At 42.3% G+C, this 19,861-nt stretch overlaps 1 protein-coding gene across 1 annotated transcript in view; it reads left to right on the top strand.

Moving 5' to 3' along the window:
• The window catches only part of CRB1 (crumbs cell polarity complex component 1), a 139,386-nt gene extending 121,344 nt beyond the window's left edge, over nt 1–18,042 (top strand). Inside the window, exons 10-11 of the mRNA XM_040359888.1 lie at nt 3,113–3,239; nt 17,229–18,042. Of these exons, the coding sequence (XP_040215822.1) occupies nt 3,113–3,239; nt 17,229–17,444 (343 nt within the window). The 3' untranslated portion in view covers nt 17,445–18,042. The remainder of the gene's footprint in view (nt 1–3,112; nt 3,240–17,228) is intronic.
• The last annotated feature ends 1,819 nt before the right edge of the window (nt 18,043–19,861 follow it).

The following is a 19,861-nucleotide window of genomic DNA, read 5'->3' as shown; positions in this document are numbered from 1 at the left end:
CTCTGGTCTGGCCGCACATAGAGTATGCTGTCCAGTCCTCAGGAAGGATGTACTGTAAATGGAGCGAGTACAAAGAAGGGCAACAAAGCTAATAAAGGGTCTGGAGGATATTGGTTATGAGGAAAGGTTGCAAGCACTGAACTTATTCTCTCTGGAGAAGAGATGCTTGAGATATGATTTAAATTTACAAATACCATACTGGTGACCCCACAATAGAGATAAAACTTTTTCATGGAAGGGAGTTTAACAAGACACGTGGCCACTCATTAAACTTAGAAGAAAAGAGGTTTAACCTTAAACTACGCAGAGGGTTCTTTACTGTAAGAATAGCAAGGATGTGGAATCCCCTTCCACAGCCGATGGTCTCAGCGGCGAGCATCAATGGTTTCAGGAAACTATTAGATAAGCACCTGAACGACCACAACATTCAGGGATAGAATTATAGATAGATTATGCGCAATAATTCACTTTTATTTATTCAGGGATATACAATTTAATACTGACATATAATCACACACATAGGTTGTACTTGATGGACGTTTGTCTTTTTTCAACCTCACCTACTATGGCCCGGATTCAGAAAGGACTTACGCCAATGTATCTATTGATACGCAGCGTAAGTTCACGGATGCGCGGTTGTATCTATGCGCCGTATTCTTAAAACAAGATACGCCCTCATAAAGCAGGGGTAAGTCATGTTAAGGTATGGACGTCGGAAACGTCGGAACAGCCGTCGTATTTTACGTCGTTTAGGTTAGTTGTACGTGAATGGGGCTGGGCGTAGGTTACGTTCACGTCGTAGGCATTGAGCCGGCGCATCTTAGGGAGTATATGCGACGTGATTCTGAGCATGCGCGCACATGCGCCATTTGTTCGGCCCTTCATGCCCACTACCTGCCTACTTTGAGTTAGGCGGGCTTACCCTGGCCCATTTAGTGCTTTGTGAATACTGGCCTTGCCTCTCTATGTTACGTCGGCGTAGCGCATATGAGATGCGCTACGCCCCCACAAAGATACGCCGCTGTACGTGAATCTGGGCCTATGTAACTATGGGCCAGATTCAGATACATTTACGTTGCTCCACGGCAGCGTAACGTATCTGATTTACGTTACACCGCCGAAGGTTTACAGCGTAAGTGCCTGATTCACAAAGCTCTTACCTGTAAACTTGCGGCGGTGTAACGTAAATGCGCTCGGCGCAAGCCCGCCCAATTCAAATGGGGCGGGCACCATTTAAATTAGGCGCGTCCCCTCGCCAAACGTACTGCGCATGCTCCGTCGGGAAAATTACCCGACGTGCATTGCGCTAAATGACGTTGCACGGACGTCATTCGTTTAGACGTTTACGTAAATGGCGTCCAGCGCCATTCACGGACGACTTACGCAAACGACGTGATTTTTTTAATTTCGACGCGGGAACGACGGCCATACTTAACATGGCTTAGAACACCTAGGGCTCAGCCCTAATTTTACGCTGCGTATCTCGACGGAAACGACGTAAAGTTAGATCGACGGGCAGCGCGGACGTTCGGGAATGGCCGTAACTAGTCATTTGCATATTCTACGCCAACCGCAATGGCCTCGGAGGCCTCAGGAGATACGCCGTCGTATCTCCTCTGTGAATCTGGCCCTTTGTAACTATATCCCATTATATTTCATTTTGTATACTTTTTTTTATCTTTTGTCTTCTTTTTTTTCATTGGTACACATTATTAATGCATTATTATGTAGTAATAAATGATCATTCATTTACTGTTTCATATGAATTAAGATTCTATATTTGTTATACAATACACGTTTAAGTAATATTTTGTCATATGTATTTGTCGGTACTTACATTGTCTAATGTTTATTAATACTGTCCTATTGACCTATCACACTTGTCTTTATTAATCCGTATGTTTACAACCTTAAAGTGGATATAAACCCTCTCCAATACCGAGTGAAGTGAACAGCCTCAGATGATACACAGAAATTAAACAAATCTCCCTACAAACGTTTTACATATATATCCGATATCTGCTGTCTTCAGCATTCTGTATTCTTTAGAAAGTGAACATCATGTTAGAATTTCTTCTTTTACTTCAGCAGCGGGAGGAGAGTCTTGGCATACACTGTGTGAGAGCTGATTGGAGGAAAGGCACACACCCCCCTCCACATAGGTAGAGAAATAAAGAAACTTGCAGAGCTGTGCTCTCAATAGACCAGCTCTCTGCTAATCTATTTATAGAAACCTCCCGACACAAATTTTTAGCTGATTTCATCTCCAGTGTTGGAGAACTTGTCAGAAGTTATCATGCTGATATCAGAGGAATGAAGCAGCAGAAAGACACGGGACTTAGGGCTTTGGAGAGGGATAATTAACACTACAGCTATATGTGCCCAAGTCAAATTTCATGAATCTGTTTTAAATCCACTTTGATAAAAAGTTTAATTTGATAAATGAATCACTTGGGGAGATTTACACTCTTCCTAAAAGATGTATGTTTTATAAAAAAAAACTTTTTAGAATGATACTTACCTAAGTGGATGCAGCATAGTTCCAATACTGCATCTGTTTCCCGGCAGGTCTAACACTGAGAACCAAGCAATCAAACACTGCCAATCACTCGGTTCTCACAACTCCCTGGGCAGAGAGCTGGTGACTGTCAATCAGAAGCTCTCAGCTCTGCCCTCCACGCTCGCTGGAGCACTGGGCTGTGGAGGGGGCAGGAGCGGCTGGCTCAGGTTCTCAGAGACTGGCTGAGAGGCTGAGCTGGGTGCCGATCAAGGCATGTGGGCGATTCCTGACTCCATTGTCGCGATCTTGCCCGAGGCTGGACTGGCTCTGTGATATCAGCTGACAGCGAGCTGAAGCAGTGGTGTTTGACAGAAGGTTATATGTTGCCTCTTCACTGCCTGTTGTAACAATGTAAGTTGTGCACAAATGTGCTGCAGCCACTTGCAGTACACATGGTGGTGGCATGGCCCCATTCTCTTCAATGGGTTGCATTCAGCAGCAGTAATGTGCAGATTATTGACTTTTATAGAAATCCTTTTAAGTGGTCTACAATCAGTGACAGATTTGTCCTAAATTGAACCTTTTTTGACTGTTTCTTATGTGGATTCACAGGTGTGAGGTTGACTATGATGAGTGCAAGTCGAATCCTTGTCTCAATGGAGGACTCTGCCAGAACCTGCTCAATGAATTCCACTGCATCTGCGACTTGAATTATGCTGGGAAGCGCTGCGAGATCGATGTAAGCGACCTGTCATTCTACGTGTCCATGCTGCTGTGGCAGAACCTTTTCCAAATGATTTCTTACCTGATACTGCATATGGATGATGAGCCAGCAGTAGAGTGGGGGGATCAGGAGTATGATGAGTAGCCCCCTTCCTGGGCAGATCAGCCAGGACCTAAACAATACAATTCCCATACAAACAGCCAGGCAATGGGACTGTTTATGTGTAGCGCTGCCTTTATTAGCACATTTTGTTTATGTTTGTGATACCCCAACATAAGGCTAGCTGCTTTATCCCCTTTATTTTTAGGGGTGTTGTGAGCGTGGTCTTTTGTTTCTATTTTGTTTTGTCTATAATGAGATGTTTATAAATGGAGGAAAGGTGTGCATCTTTGTTGCACTAAGCAACTATCTTTTTTCTAGTATTCTCAGGAAAACAGTCAGACAGAATCCTTTTAGTTCCTCTCACTGCAGTTTGGTGGCTATGGGTGGCAGGAGCAGTTAACGTCCTTTTGTTTAAAAAAACAAGCCTCATCCTATCAAGTACATTTCTATTGGAATGCTTTCAGAATAAATAGTACAGTGGGTTTATGAGCTACTGCTCCCAAATGCTGGACAGAACCCATATGTGTACTGTCTGCATAGCAGTAGGCCACAACCAATGTGCCTAGTACCAGCAGATTACTATACAGACCTCCTCTTATTATTATACAGTGTAAGCTCCAACAAGCAGGTCCCTCTAATTCCTCCTGTATTGAATTGTACTGTAAGACCCGGTTCACACTGGGGCGACACGTCAGGCGGCTCAGCCGCCTGAGAAGTCGCGTCCCATTGAATGCAATGGAATCGTTCTAATAGGAGCGACGCAAGTCGCTCGGACTTAGAAAAAGGTTCCTGTACGACTTTGGGGGCGGCTCGGGGCGACTTGCATTGACTTGTATACTGAAGTCGTTTTGCAAATCGCCTCTGAAGTCATCCTCAGGACGACTTGCAGAGTCGCCCCCGAAGTCGTGCCGCTGCAGTGTGAACCGACTCTTACTGTACTGTCTGCCCTCATGTTGTAAAGCGCTGCACAAACTGTTGCCACTATATAAAACCTATATAATAATGATAATTAGGGATGAACCGATACCAGTATTTTAAGACCAAGTACGAGTACCAATACTTTTCCTCAAGTACTCGCCGATACCAATTACCAATGCCTATTTTTAATTAAGTATTTTGTTATTTTATTATTTACATTTTTTTTAACACTATATCTTTAACTTTTTTTTTATTACTATTACAAAGGATGAACTTTTTTTAACAACTTTATTGCTATTACAAAGGATGAACAACATCCCTTGTAATAGCATGGGCCTTTATGGAGAGATCTGGAGTCTATTAGACCCCAAATCTCTCCTCTGGCATCCAATCAGTCACAGATTGGTCTGATTAGTTGCTTCACTGGCCACTAACGGCCAGATAAACAAAGAGCCAAAACAGGAAGTGACTAAATCCTTGCCGCTCCCCGTTTCTGACATCACACAGTTGGAGGAACAACATCCGTTCCTCTCACTGTCTGCCTCCGGTCGCATCCCTACCAAGCTTCCAGATCACATGGGAGAGCCCGGTAGAGTTGGCAGTGGCGGGAGGGGCTTGGGACCCCCTTTCGCCACCTGTAAAAGTAATGCAGTGGCTTGTTAGCTGCCTGGATTACTTTTATCTGGGGCTAAAGAATATCTCGTTCATTGCTGCAGCTGCAGGACGTCCGTATTGGAATCATTTGCACAAGTACCTATACTCGTGCAAATGCCCAGTATTGGCAACCCTAATAATAATACAGCCAAGTAGACATGCCATTATATCTGAGCTAAAAGAAACACAGAGTCTGGCATTGCTGAACATATGCCAGTTTTCTGAATATAATGCTGATTCTCTGGCTTCAACACATTCTAAGCCACTGACCTGGAATAAGAAATCCGCAAATAAGTAAGACTAAAGTCAGAACTCCTGATCTGCCTGCTTGTTCTATTTCAGAGACTCTGAAAGAACTTGACATACTAGATCTGCACGAACTAGAACTAGAACCAGCATTTTTAGATGGAGAAGACATCGATTGGCTACCTCTAGATTTCACTTAAGTATTGTAACCACCCACTATTAGGGTGAACAAAAAAGGACACCCTGTACATATGTTTATACACTGCAGAGATAGGTACTTAGGATAATTTCTGTTCTTTCTTGGGATATTTAATTGTATCTGCATTACCTGTACCTAGGTACGTAAATACAATGCAGGAGATCACATACAAAATCCATGAATACTTGCTCTACAACATCACTTGCAGGTGTAGCTTTCTGTTCTGTGCCATAATAGGTGAAATACAATGATAGATACCCATATCCGTGTCTATAGCTTGCATTTTCCTGAATGTTAAATGCAGACCATAATACAGACAATGGTCTTAATGCAGTGCAGTGGACCAAAACAGATCACAGCATTCGTCTCTGTGACCAGAAGTACTTAGGACCTATTCAAGCATATTCTTGCAGTGACACTGTCGCTAGTGTTGCAGAAGTATAATCTTATAAAAAAAGCAGGAGTTCTTAACTTTCCAGCACGTGACTGCCATTGCTATCTGACACTTCTGGATGTGTCAATTTGTACACTATTGCATGCTATGGTTCATCCTGCCCAGGGGCGGACTGACCATTCGGTCATTCGGGCAGTGACCGAGGGCCCCATGCCACTAGGGGGCCCCATCAGGGTTGCCAGCCTTAGAAAAATCAGGGACAGATTGTAAAAATCTGTGTATTTTTACATCTGTACCTGAAATGTATGACACCGACATCATTTTGAAGTGAGATTTCGGAGGCAATAGCTGCTCCACCCCTTCACTACCTCCTCAGCCAATGGGAACCTGGTGTACACGCCCCCCTTCCCCTGCGCGGATTCTTTGAATACAGAGCAGGAGATTGTCGACAGCTGGAGGAAAGGGAGGTGGGGACGCAGCATGGAGTGTGGGATGCACTTCAGGCTAAAACAAGGTAAGTTAAATGTCGTTTTATCAGTGCTTTCTCTGGTGAGGGTGAGGGCGAGGGTGAGGGGGGTTGAGTTTACTCTAGCAGAGCTGTCTCTGAGGCTGTTAGATCGTTTTTCTGTGTGTGAGAAGTGCATTTCTCCTGGAGGAAGCATGTTCTGAACTTCTGCCCCAATCTCTGCTACATCTCAGTCCCTACAGATTACCTGCCCACCAAAACACAGGCTAAGCCTCCTCTCCTGTATTACCACTGAATGTGTCTGTATACTGCTGGGGAACTACAAGTCCCAGCATGCCAGGAGATGGGGGCAGCAGCAGTGTGTTCAATTATGCCGATTTATAGATGAAAAGTGTGTATACTGTGTGTGTATGTATATGCTTACTGTGTCTGTGTGTATACTGTGTGTGTCTGTATACTGTGTGTGTCTGCCTGTATACTGGGTCTGTATACTGTGTATGTCTGTATACTGTGTGTCCGTGTTTGTATATTGTGTCTGTATACTGCGTGTGTCCGTGTTTGTATATTGTGTCTGTATACTGCATGTGTCTGTGTTTGTATATTGTGTCTGTATACTGTGTGTGTCCGTGTTTGTATATTGTGTCTGTATACTGCGTGTGTCTGTGTTTGTATATTGTGTCTGTATACTGTGTGTGTCCGTGTTTGTATATTGTGTCTGTATACTGCGTGTGTCCGTGTTTGTATATTGTGTCTGTATACTGTGTGTGTCCGTGTTTGTATATTGTGTCTGTATACTGCGTGTGTCCGTGTTTGTATATTGTGTCTGTATACTGCGTGTGTCTGTGTTTGTATATTGTGTCTGTATACTGTGTGTGTCCGTGTTTGTATATTGTGTCTGTATACTGCGTGTGTCCGTGTTTGTATATTGTGTCTGTATACTGCGTGTGTCCGTGTTTGTATATTGTGTCTGTATACTGCGTGTGTCCGTGTTTGTATATTGTGTCTGTATACTGCGTGTGTCCGTGTTTGTATATTGTGTCTGTATACTGCGTGTGTCCGTGTTTGTATATTGTGTCTGTATACTGCGTGTGTCCGTGTTTGTATATTGTGTCTGTATACTGCGTGTCCGTGTTTGTATATTGTGTCTGTATACTGCGTGTCCGTGTTTGTATATTGTGTCTGTATACTGCGTGTGTCCGTGTTTGTATATTGTGTCTGTATACTGCGTGTGTCCGTATACTGCGTGTATCCGTGTTTGTATATTGTGTCTGTATACTGCGTGTGTCTGTGTTTGTATATTGTGTCTGTATACTGTGTCCGTGTTTGTATATTGTGTCTGTATACTGTGTCCGTGTTTGTATATTGTGTCTGTATACTGCGTGTGTCCGTATACTGCGTGTATCCGTGTTTGTATATTGTGTCTGTATACTGCGTGTGTCTGTGTTTGTATATTGTGTCTGTATACTGTGTCCGTGTTTGTATATTGTGTCTGTATACTGTGTCCGTGTTTGTATATTGTGTCTGTATACTGGGATTGTATACTGTGTTTGTCTGTGTGTATACTGTGTCTGCATACTGTGTCCGTATATTGTATCTGTATACTGTCTCTGTATCATGACATCATGGCACCCATCAAGCATGGCCTTTAATCACATGCCTAAATGCCAACCACAGCAGTTCACTATTCAGCTGGCTCCATGACTCACTTGTGCAGTTTGGAGGTGGCAACAAGTGGGTTTTTAAAGCCTTTACCTGCCAGCTGCCTGCCACACTAAGCACTAAGGTGCAAAGGTATGTGTAAAGGGACACCGATAAAAGGTGACACACTGGGGGGGGGGGGGGCTCTGCCATAGGGTGCCACTGTTGGGGCTCTGCTGTAAGGGGAGATTCTGATGTAAGGGGGGACTGACCCTGCGGCCTGTGATGTATAGGGAGAATGTTGGGACTTTGATGTAAGGGAGGACTCTGATGTGAACGTGGTGCTCATCCTGACTGCTATACTCTATATGTTGTTTTGTTTGTTACTCCTGACCCACATACTCTGTACATTACACTGTACATAGACCTGACCAAGGTGTTGTCTCAACAGTTGCTGGTTTTAATTGAAGGGGTTGTAAAATCTTGTTTTTTTATTTATTTTTAAATAACAAGCATGCAGCTTGCTGGGGGGCCCCATAATCTCCTATTGCCCGGGGGCCCCATGAGTTGTCAGTCCGCCCCTGATCCTGCCACATCGCCATAGGAAAGAGTAGTAACATAGGGTTAGGTGTAGGAAACTGTGGGGGACATGCTATCTGACAGCACACAGCTACAGCTAAAACATTTTTATTTTGTATTAGATAGAATAGGAAAGGGTTAGAACTGCTGTCCACTGATCAGAACTTCTGTCTGCACTTGGGATATTATCCAGCTCTATCTGTCTTGGTGACTGTTGGCACTGGCACAGAAATGGTTTGGAATTCCAAAATGTAATAGCTGTCACTAGAACAGGAGAGGATAATTCTTTCAATGGGGATACCTGTGATAGTAACAGACTAAGAGGGAATTTAGCCTCGCATTGGAGAAATTTCCTCTCATTTGGCCATATTAGGTCAACTATGTCATGAGCATCCTCGCCCCTTTGTGTACATGCAGCTGCGGGGCAGGGAATGCAACCCAAACCCAAGTTTGTCCCTAATTGTTAATAACAAAAAAATTGCCATGTAAAGTTTCCATTATTACTGTAGTACACTGTTGTTTATACTATTCTCTTTTAATTTTGTACAGCTTGTATTGTGTTTTATGTATTTCTGTCTTCATTAAAATGTATACATTTTTATCTTGAATGTTTGTTGGTCCTTGCTCTTTCTAATATCATCATCATAACTGGTGTTTTCCATATTCACCTTTACCACGTCATCATCATCATCATCATCATCATTGTCCTCATACTCACTATCAGTATTGTTGTTAGAGTGTTACTAAACCCACAATAGTAAAATAAGTCTGCATATGCAGTAAAGCATGCTCGTTATACCCAACTGTGGAATGAAATAAACAAAAATAAAAAAAAACACTAGGTCGAACTTTAAAGGCAAGTTGGATTACAGAATTTATATAAAATCCATATTTTATTTGTAAACACAATTTTCCTGATTTTACATGTTACAACCAAAAACCTAAATGTATTTTATTGGGATTTTATGTGATAGACCAACACAAAGTGGCACATAATTGTGATGTGGAAGGAAAATGATAAATGATTTTCAAAAAAAAAATTCAGATAAAAAATGTGAAAAGTGTGGCGTGCATTTATATTCAGCCCCCCGAGTCAATACTTTGTAGAACCACCTTTCACTGCAATTTCAGCTGCAAGTCTTTTTGGGGATGTCTCTACCAGCTTTGCACACTAGTGTGAATTTTTTTGTCCATTCTTCCTTGCAAAATAGCTCAAGCTCTGGATGGAGAGCGTCTGTGAACAGCAATTTTCAAGACTTGCCACAGATTCTCAATTGGATTTAGGTCTGGACTTTGACTGAGCCATTCAAACACATGAATATGCTTTGTTCTAAACCATTCTATTGTAGCTCTGGTTGTATGTTTAGGGTCCGCCCAAACCTCCGCCCCAGTCTCAAGTCTTTTGCAGACAAGCTTTCTTCAAGGATTGCCCTGTATTTGGCTCCATCCATCTTACCAGTCCCTGCTGAAGAAAAGCATCCCACATCATGATGCTGCCACCACCATGTTTCACAGTGGGGATGGTGTGTTCAGGGTGATGTGCAGTTTGTTTTCTACCGCCCATAGCATTTTTCTTTTAGGCCAAAAAGTACAATTTTGGTCTCATCTGACCAGAACACCTTCTTGTGTTCTCAGAACACCACATGTTTGCTGTGTCCCCCACATGGCTTCTCGCAAACTGTAAACGGGACTTCTTATGGCTTTTTTTGACAATGGCTTTCTTCTTGCCACTCTTCCATAAAGTCCAGATTTGTGGAGTGCGCGACTAATAGTTGTCCTGTGGACAGATTCTCCCACCTGAGCAGTGGCTCACTGCAGCTCATCCAGAGGTACCATGGGCCTCTTGGCTGCATCTCTGATTAATGCTCTCCTTGCCGGCCTGTCGGTTTAGGTGGATGGCCATGTCTTGGTAGGTTTGCAGTTGTGCCATACTCTTTCCATTTTCGAATAATGGATTGAACAGTGCTCTGTGAGATGTTCAAAGCTTGGGATATTTTTTTTTTTTTATAACCTAACCCTGCTTTAAACTTCTCCACAACTTTATCCCTGACCTGGCTGGTGTGTTCCTTGGCCTTCATGATGCTGTTTGTTCACTAAGGTTCTCTAACAAACATCCGAGGGCTTCACAGAACTGCTGTATTTATACTGAGAATAAATTGCACACAGGTAGACTCTATTTACTAATTAGGTGACTTCCGAAGGCAATTGGTTCCACTAGATTTTAGTTAGGGGTATCAGAGTAAAGGGGGCTGAATATGAATGCATGCCACACTTTTTACATATCTATTTGTAAAACAATTTGAAAACCAAAATCATTTTCCTTCCACTTCACAATTATGTGTTGGTCTATCACATAAAATCCCACTAACATACAATTACGTTTTTGGTTATAACATGACAAAATGTGGAAAGGGGTATGAATATTTTTGTTCAAGGCACCGTACATAGAAAAATATCAGCTAAAAACACGCGTTCATATATATCACAACATCCGGTAAATTTACGGATGTGGCAAGGCAGTGTTTCTAGTAATTATACCTCACTGTGGAACCTAAGGGGTTAATCCTCCACATTCTGTAAAAAGGCTGTTTTATCCTGTCTTCTGTGATCCTCCCCTTCTTTAACTGTCCCCAATCCATCTGCTGATAGAACAGAGCCTCGGAGGCACTCTGCACATGCTCAGTTTGCTGTGTATTGCTAGAGAGTTTTTTTTTTGAAAGTGTGCATGTGATCAGCACAGGGCCAATCAGAACTGTCCAGACAAAGTCAGGGGTCATGCAGCCGCAATAGGACAGTCAGAGAAGAATGAAAACACCTCCTATGAGATATAATCGGTGCTTGGCTACAAGGAGCGATCCCAGCTGAGCAAAACGGAGCCCGCACACGGACAGCCACGTGTGAAAGGGCCCTAAGGGTTGATGGAAGCTGATTCAACTCAGGAGAGAACTTGCTGCTTTGCTCTATCAAAAGTATTTTTCCACAGCTGGTTGTGTAAGAGTCCATCACTCAAACCAGCATTTGAAGGCTATAACATTCCTACTGATGGAGAAATGTTATAGCCTTGAAATGCATTGGATGATTATCATTGGACTTCTATGATGAAATAAATGGAACCCTTGGTAGAGCTCTTATGCAGCACAGGCACTGTGTTATACATGGCATTATAAGCTTTAGATTACAGGATTACAGATGTTTTTTCATTTATCGAAGTCTTTCAATATATCATATTTAACAAACAAAAAGGCAATAAATAGGAGGAATTCATCAGGTTTTACATACACTTTAACTGCTAACAGCAGATAGGGGTTTGCCCAACTAGGTGCCCTGGCAAACCTTAGGGTGCTGCATTGAGCCTTTTGTTTTATTATTATTTACAGACTAAGCTACATAATGGATATCATGCATCTGCAAATAAAAAATGTAGGTTCTGAACTCAATTAAAAAACAAGTGGACCTTTCAGTCTGCAAAAATAAGCTCCTGACATATTATTATATACAGCAACAGTATATATTTTTTAAACGATTTATGTTATAAATAAGGGGGTTAACATAGCCAAAACATTTTAAATTCTGGGGAAGGAACAGTTCTTCTTACTGTTTTTATCCCTGCAACCTATTTTCCCCCTCGTGTTCTGGTGACAATTTATTAGGAAAGGAATTTTCCTAACTTTGTAAATATTATCTTTCACTTCTTGTTGCACAGGAAGTAAAGGATAATCTCCTGAACAAGATACATACAGAATAAACTTTGAGGGTTTTATAACCTTTCCTACTCCATGCCCAAAAAAATTGTATATACGCATTAAAAAAGTGGTACCTAATTTTCAACCAGGTGACTTTGCCCAGGTTAACCTCCCTGGCGGTATGATTATGTCTGGAATTTTGTACCAAAAGCGGTACAATTATTTTGCATGGAAATTTGGCATTTTATACTGTAGGCCTGTAATTCTTAGGAATAATTCACTTAAAACTGTCCAAACAAGAGTCTAGTAGGCATCCCGGGTATGAATTTAAAGAAAAAAAAAATTATAAATTATAATATAATAAATAATTATAAATAATTATAACAACTAATAATATAATTCTAATAAAAATGATTCAATAATGTAATCAACTCAAAATCACTGAAATTTGCTCAGTTGCAGAATTGTCGCTGTCATTACTTTTATTTTTTTATGACGAATTTCCCCACAAATCGCTATCGCACAATTCTGCAAGTGATTATAATTTATTATCGCTGTTTTCTAGCTGCTCTTAAACCATTTTTGACATAAAGGGACACTTTTGGTTGCTATGGACAATCTACAGTTTTCAGGCAGAAAGAACAGTTTTTATTATATAAAAGTACATGTAGGGCACTGGGCAGACCACTAGGGACAAAGGGGGTGTATTTTTTACATACAGTACTGTAATCTATAAGATTACAGTATACTGTATGTAATGTTTTTGTTTACTTTTTTGAATTTGGCGCCGTTCTCCGCCCCGTGCGTCGTAATGTCGCAGGGAACGGAGATCGGTGGCACACGGGGACACTGTGAATCGAGCGAGGACCTGCTCGCTCACACAGTGGGGATGCATCGCTGGATCCAGGGACAAGGTAAGTAACTCCCTGCCTGTGGACACTGCGAGAAGGTAAGCTGCGCCGCTGCAGGCTCTGCACAGCTTCCCCGAGCGTGACTCGGGGTTACCAATAATAGCATAGAAAAACCACCCCGAGTCACGCTCGGAATCACCGCTAAGGAGGTTATAAGTATGTCATCAGTCTGCGGCAGGAGGAACATGGCTCCATTCTCCTGTACCCCAGGGACCAGCGGAACGTAGTATTCAGCAAGAGGCTGGTCTGTGTAAGATGTTTGTAAACACTGCCAGGAAATGCATAGGGTCCAGGATTCACATGGTAAGCCTCGTACACACGACCAGTTTTCCCGTCGGGAAAACTGCCATGACAACTTTTGGCCGGGAAAACCGGCTGTGTGTATGCTCCATAGCAGTTTTCCCGATAGGAAAACTGCCGGGAATCCCAGCGGGAAAAGTGAGAACATGTTTTCTTTTTTCCCAACGGGATTCCCGGCGTTTTTTAAGCCAGAAATTTTTCTATGGGGAAAGCCTGCGGTGGAGCATGCACACGGCCGGGTTTCCCGTCCAAAGCTCTCATGGCAGTTTTCCTGCCAGGAAAACCGACCGTGTGTAGGGGGAAAAAGCTACCGAGCAGGTTCACGGTTTTCCCTGTGGTTTCCCCGGCGGACTTCTTACCGCCGGGAAAACCGATCGTGTGTACAAGGCATTCGTTTATTTTCTGAGTTTAGCCTCTAAGTCTATGCTGGCCGTGAATAGTACCTGAACAAAGGTGACTGCATTCTACTGAAAAGAAAAGCAGGCAAAGGCATTGTTAGGGTTAGCACTGTGTTCTCTATGACATGTAATAAAAGCATGTTAGTATTACGCCTACACATTACTTGGCATGCTTGGATTTAACATGAAAAGTGACTATACCTATACTACTAAAGATATATATTCTACTTTTATAATCTAACTTTCTTGCATGGTGGAAAATATAAATTGCTCATTTCTGACCTCTAGTGTTAGAATACAAGAATAACAATAACAACTGATGGCAAGTTACAGAAGTGAAAATCAATGATACAGGGCCTGAATACTGTATGTAGTGAGTCTATTAAAACTAAAATTATTATATTGCATAATATATTGCATATTTTATTGCATATATTGCATTATAATGCATAAACTAATAATTATAATCCAGATTTCACGCCAAAAATTGTTTAAATAGTTTTTGATAGAGAAGGGAAATGTTAAAACTCCTATCAGAGATTTAAATCCTTCTCACTCCATGCGAAATTTAAAAAACATGTTTTGGCTTTAGATAAATTTTAACGCAAACCTGTAATTTGTCTAGACAAGTGGAAAAGCACACCACACAGTGAGCACTATAAGGTAAGTGTGCTAACCTTCCCTGCACTACTCTCTTCCCAATCTGCTACTGGAGCCCAGAGAAAAACACATTACTACCAAGTATGGGGCAGATATTGGTACTACTCCTATGCTCCTGTCTCCCTTAACCAAGGGCCGATGTGCTTTGTGAACAACACACAGAATGGAACTATTCTGTCTATTGAATTTGTGACATGAAAAACTGTTTTTTTTTAGGTGTATTTATGGTCAAAATATAAAATCATTTATTTATTTTTACATCAAAATTCAACTATTTCTAGGCCTACTCCAATTAATCTGAATAATCTTGAAGTTTGTAAATTTGCTTTGTGAAGAATTCTAAAAATGTATTCCTTGAATTTTGTGACAAGTATTCACTATGCCATGTGAGTAGGCATGTATGTGTCACAGAATTCACAGAGCCCGCCTTCTGAACTACAGAGGCAAATAAATAACATGATTCCTGCCGTGCCTCCCCAACTGTGCCTGATCCTAAATTAGGGTGACCAGACATCCCCGTTTTCAGGGGACAGTCCCCGGATTGAGGACACTGTCCCCAGACCAAGTCCGTCCCTAGTTTTGTCCCCAGATTGTATTTGAACAGGGGCTGGGGCAATTTCAAAGACAGTCAGTGCAGAATAAAAAAAAAATCTGAATTACACCCCCCCGCTCTGCCGTTCCTACTAGCTTGGGGGGGCGGGGGTGTATTTTTTCCATTACACGTGCCCCTTTCTGATGATCATGTGCTGGTCGGAGCGGAGGGAATATTTTTTTTAGTTTCGGGTGCAGCTCCGCTCGCATGTTCTTCTACCTTGGCTCAAGTCCCGGCCTGCTGCCTGCCTGCTTATCTCGTTGCCTTTCCTGGCGGAGTGATCTTCCTCCGCACCCCACCCAGTAGTAGCCGAGGCCCAGAGAGTAAGACTTGACAGGCTGTGAGGCAGGCGGCTGCGGCGATGGGCAGAGAGTCGCTGATTGCTGCTATTACTAGTAAAAAAAAAAAATATGTCCCGGATTTCATTTTAAAAATCTGGTCATCTTATCCTAATACTTATCCTAATATGATGTGTTTGCAGATATATGTATATATATATATATATATATATATGAATTGCTTTCATGCATGACATTTATGTTTTTATGCGTTCTTTGTATAGTTTGCACATATTATGTACTTTATAATGCTTGTAAACACATCATATTAGGATAATTATTTATAATCATGCATGGTTGGGGAGGCACGAGAGGAATCATTTTATTTATTAATCTCTGTATGTGGGAACACATTATACTGTCGGCAGCCACCCGCATATCAATAAGGTTTCTTAGTAGCTGGTAGCGCTGGTTATATAACTGCTTTCACTTCAGAGGTTCTGAGAGGAGGAGTTTTAGGAGGCAGAGTCAGTACAGGAATCACTGCTTGCAGACAGCAAGGTACAATGGGATATGTAGTCCTTAGAAAGTGAGAGTAAACAGAAGAAGGGAAGTTGCAACACATGCAGAGAATCCAGGAAGTTGTGGAGAGTCAGGAGAGAGATGGCCGGCAGACAGCCAGCACTGAAGCTGATCTGTCCCTCGGCTCCCGGGTGGTGGCGCTGCCATCTTCGGTAAGGGAATCAGAAAGTGAAGCCTTGCGGCTTCACTTCCTGGTTCCCTACTGCGCATGCACGAGTCACGCTCTCAATGGTCCCTTTTGTCTTCTGGGACCTGTGTGTCTCCCAGAAGACAGAGGGGGGCCTGGAGGAGGGGGTGGGCATGGCGTAGATCGGCGCGGATAATGCAGCGATCTATTCCCAGAAGTGGGAGAAAATACCTGGATTATATATATATCTGCTCCCCCTAAAAGGTGCCAAATGTGACACCAGAGGGGGGGGCGGATGTGATCCGAAAAGCGGAAATACATTTTTTGGGTGGAACGCTGCTTTAACCTTTAAGGAGAAGTAAGCTTATATTGGATTGTCAAATATAATTATTGTATATATTAAACTGCTATGCTGATGTTATAAAAGTGTATGCTGTGAATTCAGATTTCCTTTAACAGGCCAAAACTAAGGAAATAAGAATATTTTTGTTAGGATTTATATACACTTTAAATGGTTGTAAAGCCACTTTGTGTACTTTATAGATTCCCCTCTGTTCAATTATGTTATTGTGCCCCAGTGTATGCTCTATATAAAAAAATATGTTTCTGTATACTTTATTTCAGAGCAACTCTCGGCTGCTTGTCGCTCTCCTCCCCAGATCTGAGAAGTGCAGTGAGAGGGGCTGAGAATCCCTTGCTGACGTCAGCCAGGAGGAGGGGAGGAGAATGGGGGAGAGCGGCGGGCAGTCACGTGAGCGCTGAGCGGCACTCTGAAATAAAGTATACAGCAACATATTTTTTATATTGAACATACACTGGGGCACATAATATCATTGAACAGAGGGGAATCTATAAAGTACACAAAGTTACTTTAGCAGCAGGAGAGGAGGGGCAGGCACCGACACTAGCTGAGAGGCACGGATGACAGAGGCATGTAAACTGACCACAGTATCAGGGGCTCAGCAGCAATGCTGAACATGGTAATTTACAGAGGGGAGGGCAGCACCAGGCAGAATCAGCCTGGTATTTTAGAGGACACAAAGGGCCAAATTACACAGCACACGCACTGTGCTGTTATTCATGCTTTAAAGGAACAGGATGCTTTTTTAATTTTTTTATGTTACAACAACTTTAAGATAATTTACTACTACCACAGCCTGGTCACAGGTACACTTTTAAAAAAAAAAAAAACATTGTAACCTGGCTTAGGCAGGAATATAAATGTTTTAGCATCTAGAATAAAAGGTGACTTTTAACTGTTTGCGTTTCTCCTCCAGTTGTCAGATTTCCTGCCTCCAGGAGTTTTTACTGCTGTGGCATCCGTGGTTCTAGCACTCTTTTTCACTGTGTGTGCTGGTCTGTGCATATTCATTGCTGTGGCTAGCATGAGATCAAACCAAGGAACCTACAGCCCCAGCAGACAGGAGAAAGAAGGATCACGAGTAGAGATGTGGAACATTGTTCAGCCACCTCCCCTGGAGAGACTCATCTGATGAAGACTCACTTTTCCAGCATCCTTAGTGCAGCTCTAGATAGAACTACCAGCCCAGCTGCGGAATACTCCATAAAAAAAGATATTACTGAGACTTTCTACTATGGCTGTGGACATCATCCTACCACCAAATATTGCACTCCTAAATCAGCTGTAAAACAAAAGGACTATTGATTCAAGTATTGCTAAAGCTACAGCATAGACCTAAATGACTGTTGTGTGAGATTCCTTCACTTTCCCATTAGCTAACTGGGGAAATAGGGATCAGATGAAAACTGTGTGCAATCTCTTATGCATTTCTGAAATGAGCAGAAAAGTCACCTTTGCATAGGGATTCCAAACAGACACTGATAACAGGGTGATTGGATCAAGCCTTCATATCCAGCCACCTTCTAGTATCTATGGTTTATTTTGAGTTTTACTTACTTACAATAGCATATTTGAGTTAACAAATATGTAGCAACAATAACAGAGATCATCCAATTTGCTGGACATTGTGGCCTGATGCCTGAGATGTCAGTTCAAATTGTTCATAAAAAGCAGGAACAATTCTTTCATAGACAAGCCTTTCACAGAAGGAAAACACAGATATGCCTTGTACACACGACCACTTTTCCCGTCGGGAAAAATGCCATGTCAGCTTTTAGCTGGGAAAACTAGCCGTATGTATGCTCCATGGAAAACCACCGGGAATCCCGGCGGGAAAAATTAGAACATGTTCTCTTTTTTCCTGCCGCGATTCCTGGCGGTCTTTTTCCCGCCAATTTTCCTATAGGAAACACGGTGGAGGAGCATACACACAGCCAGGTTTCCCGGCTAAAGCTCTCATGGCAGTTTTCCTGACAGGAAAACCGGCCGTGTGTAGGGGAAAAAGCTGCCGAGCCGGTTCTCGGCTTTACCGCCGGGAAACCCTTACATGGGTATGAGGCAATACAATGTAAAATCTACCTGAACAACAATGCAATAAAATTACAAAATGGCAGGTACACATTACTGTATATACTTGCCATTCTTTTACGGGCAAAAATTAAGCCTCTTGTCTGTTAAATAGGTATACCTAGATATAGGCAGCACTGAAAGGCTTGAGATGACCATAACAATTAGGAAAAAGTCTCCTCATGTGGTGGTTTGATAATTAAAGTTTAAGTGGCAGCAGCAAGAAACCACCTGGGAGAATATGATCAGAGAATATATAAAATATTGCTTTCCCCAAGAACACAGCATTGGGACTGTCAGAACCTGCCTTCTTCTCATAACATTCCTCCATTGCCTAAACAGGAGGGCACATGTTACCAAACTGGTGCTTGTTAGATTAGGAGTGGGCACAGAAGACATCTAAAGGTTACCATATCTTGCATACACATCCAACTATACAGCAACCAGTGTGGCCGGTGTGTAATGTAAATCCTGTTGTTTTGAAAGATAAAGCTGCAGACAGAATAGCAAGTGAACACTGTGCTTCATTTATATTTTTTCCCTCGATCGCCATTGAGGGACACAGCTTAATGGTTTTCACTAAGGGTTATGCTGTTGCATACAGGAAAAACTGACACTACACAATAGAAACTGAAAGCCAAAATCTTAGCGGCTCTAACACCTCCCACCTAACACCTGCCCAGTTACTCTTTTAGCATATACAGAAGAATTGATGCCTCCTTCCTTCCTGCTATATTTTTTTGCTTGCATTGAGGGATTTTCTGCTATCAACAGTTGCTGGTGAGTTCATTCTGTATACTGGTGTTCCCTCAGTGGGCAGTGATATTCCGTCTGTGTTCCAGTTGGTGCTAACTCCACTATTCAGGTCTGGCCAGTTATCTGGGCAATCTTTGCTGAGTATCAGAACCAAAGCTGTGGCCTTACCTTGTCTCTGAAGACTCAATTTTGCGAGTGAAATTGACTATTACTGTGCTGGGGATTCTTCCCATGACTGTACCAATGGATGCAGCTAGTGGCACACTGCCTTCTATATGTACTGGCTGGGATTTAGTTAGACATTTGGGAGGATTGACCTTTAATAGATGGCTTGGCAGTGTTTCAGCTCAAACTGTAATTTTACATCTCCTGCCTTTTGTCCTGTGGACGGGACCTGATAATGCAGTTACTGTTACTGTGTATGCATACATCATCTGCCTCCTTTCCATGCTCTGCTAATTCTGCGGTGTTATTGAGGCAGTCTCTGAAGCAACACAGAAGGAGGCTTCCCTGCTCTCTTTACAATTCTCCATTTTGCCACTCCCAGTTGTGGGGGATTGGTAGCTACCTTCGTAAGTGTACAGCCTCTTTCTGTTTGGTCCAACACAAAATCAAATAAATTATTCCTCTGCTCCTGACCTCATTGTAATGTACACAAGGCAGAGATTGCCATAGTAAGATTGTGTTTTTTCTTTTGTCATGCAAGATTTTTTGTCTAGTATGTTA

This window comes from Rana temporaria, chromosome 7, assembly GCF_905171775.1.
Source record: "Rana temporaria chromosome 7, aRanTem1.1, whole genome shotgun sequence".
Taxonomy (NCBI): domain Eukaryota; kingdom Metazoa; phylum Chordata; class Amphibia; order Anura; family Ranidae; genus Rana; species Rana temporaria.
Note: the sequence above shows the minus strand (reverse complement) of the source record. Positions and strands in the feature narration are given on the sequence as shown.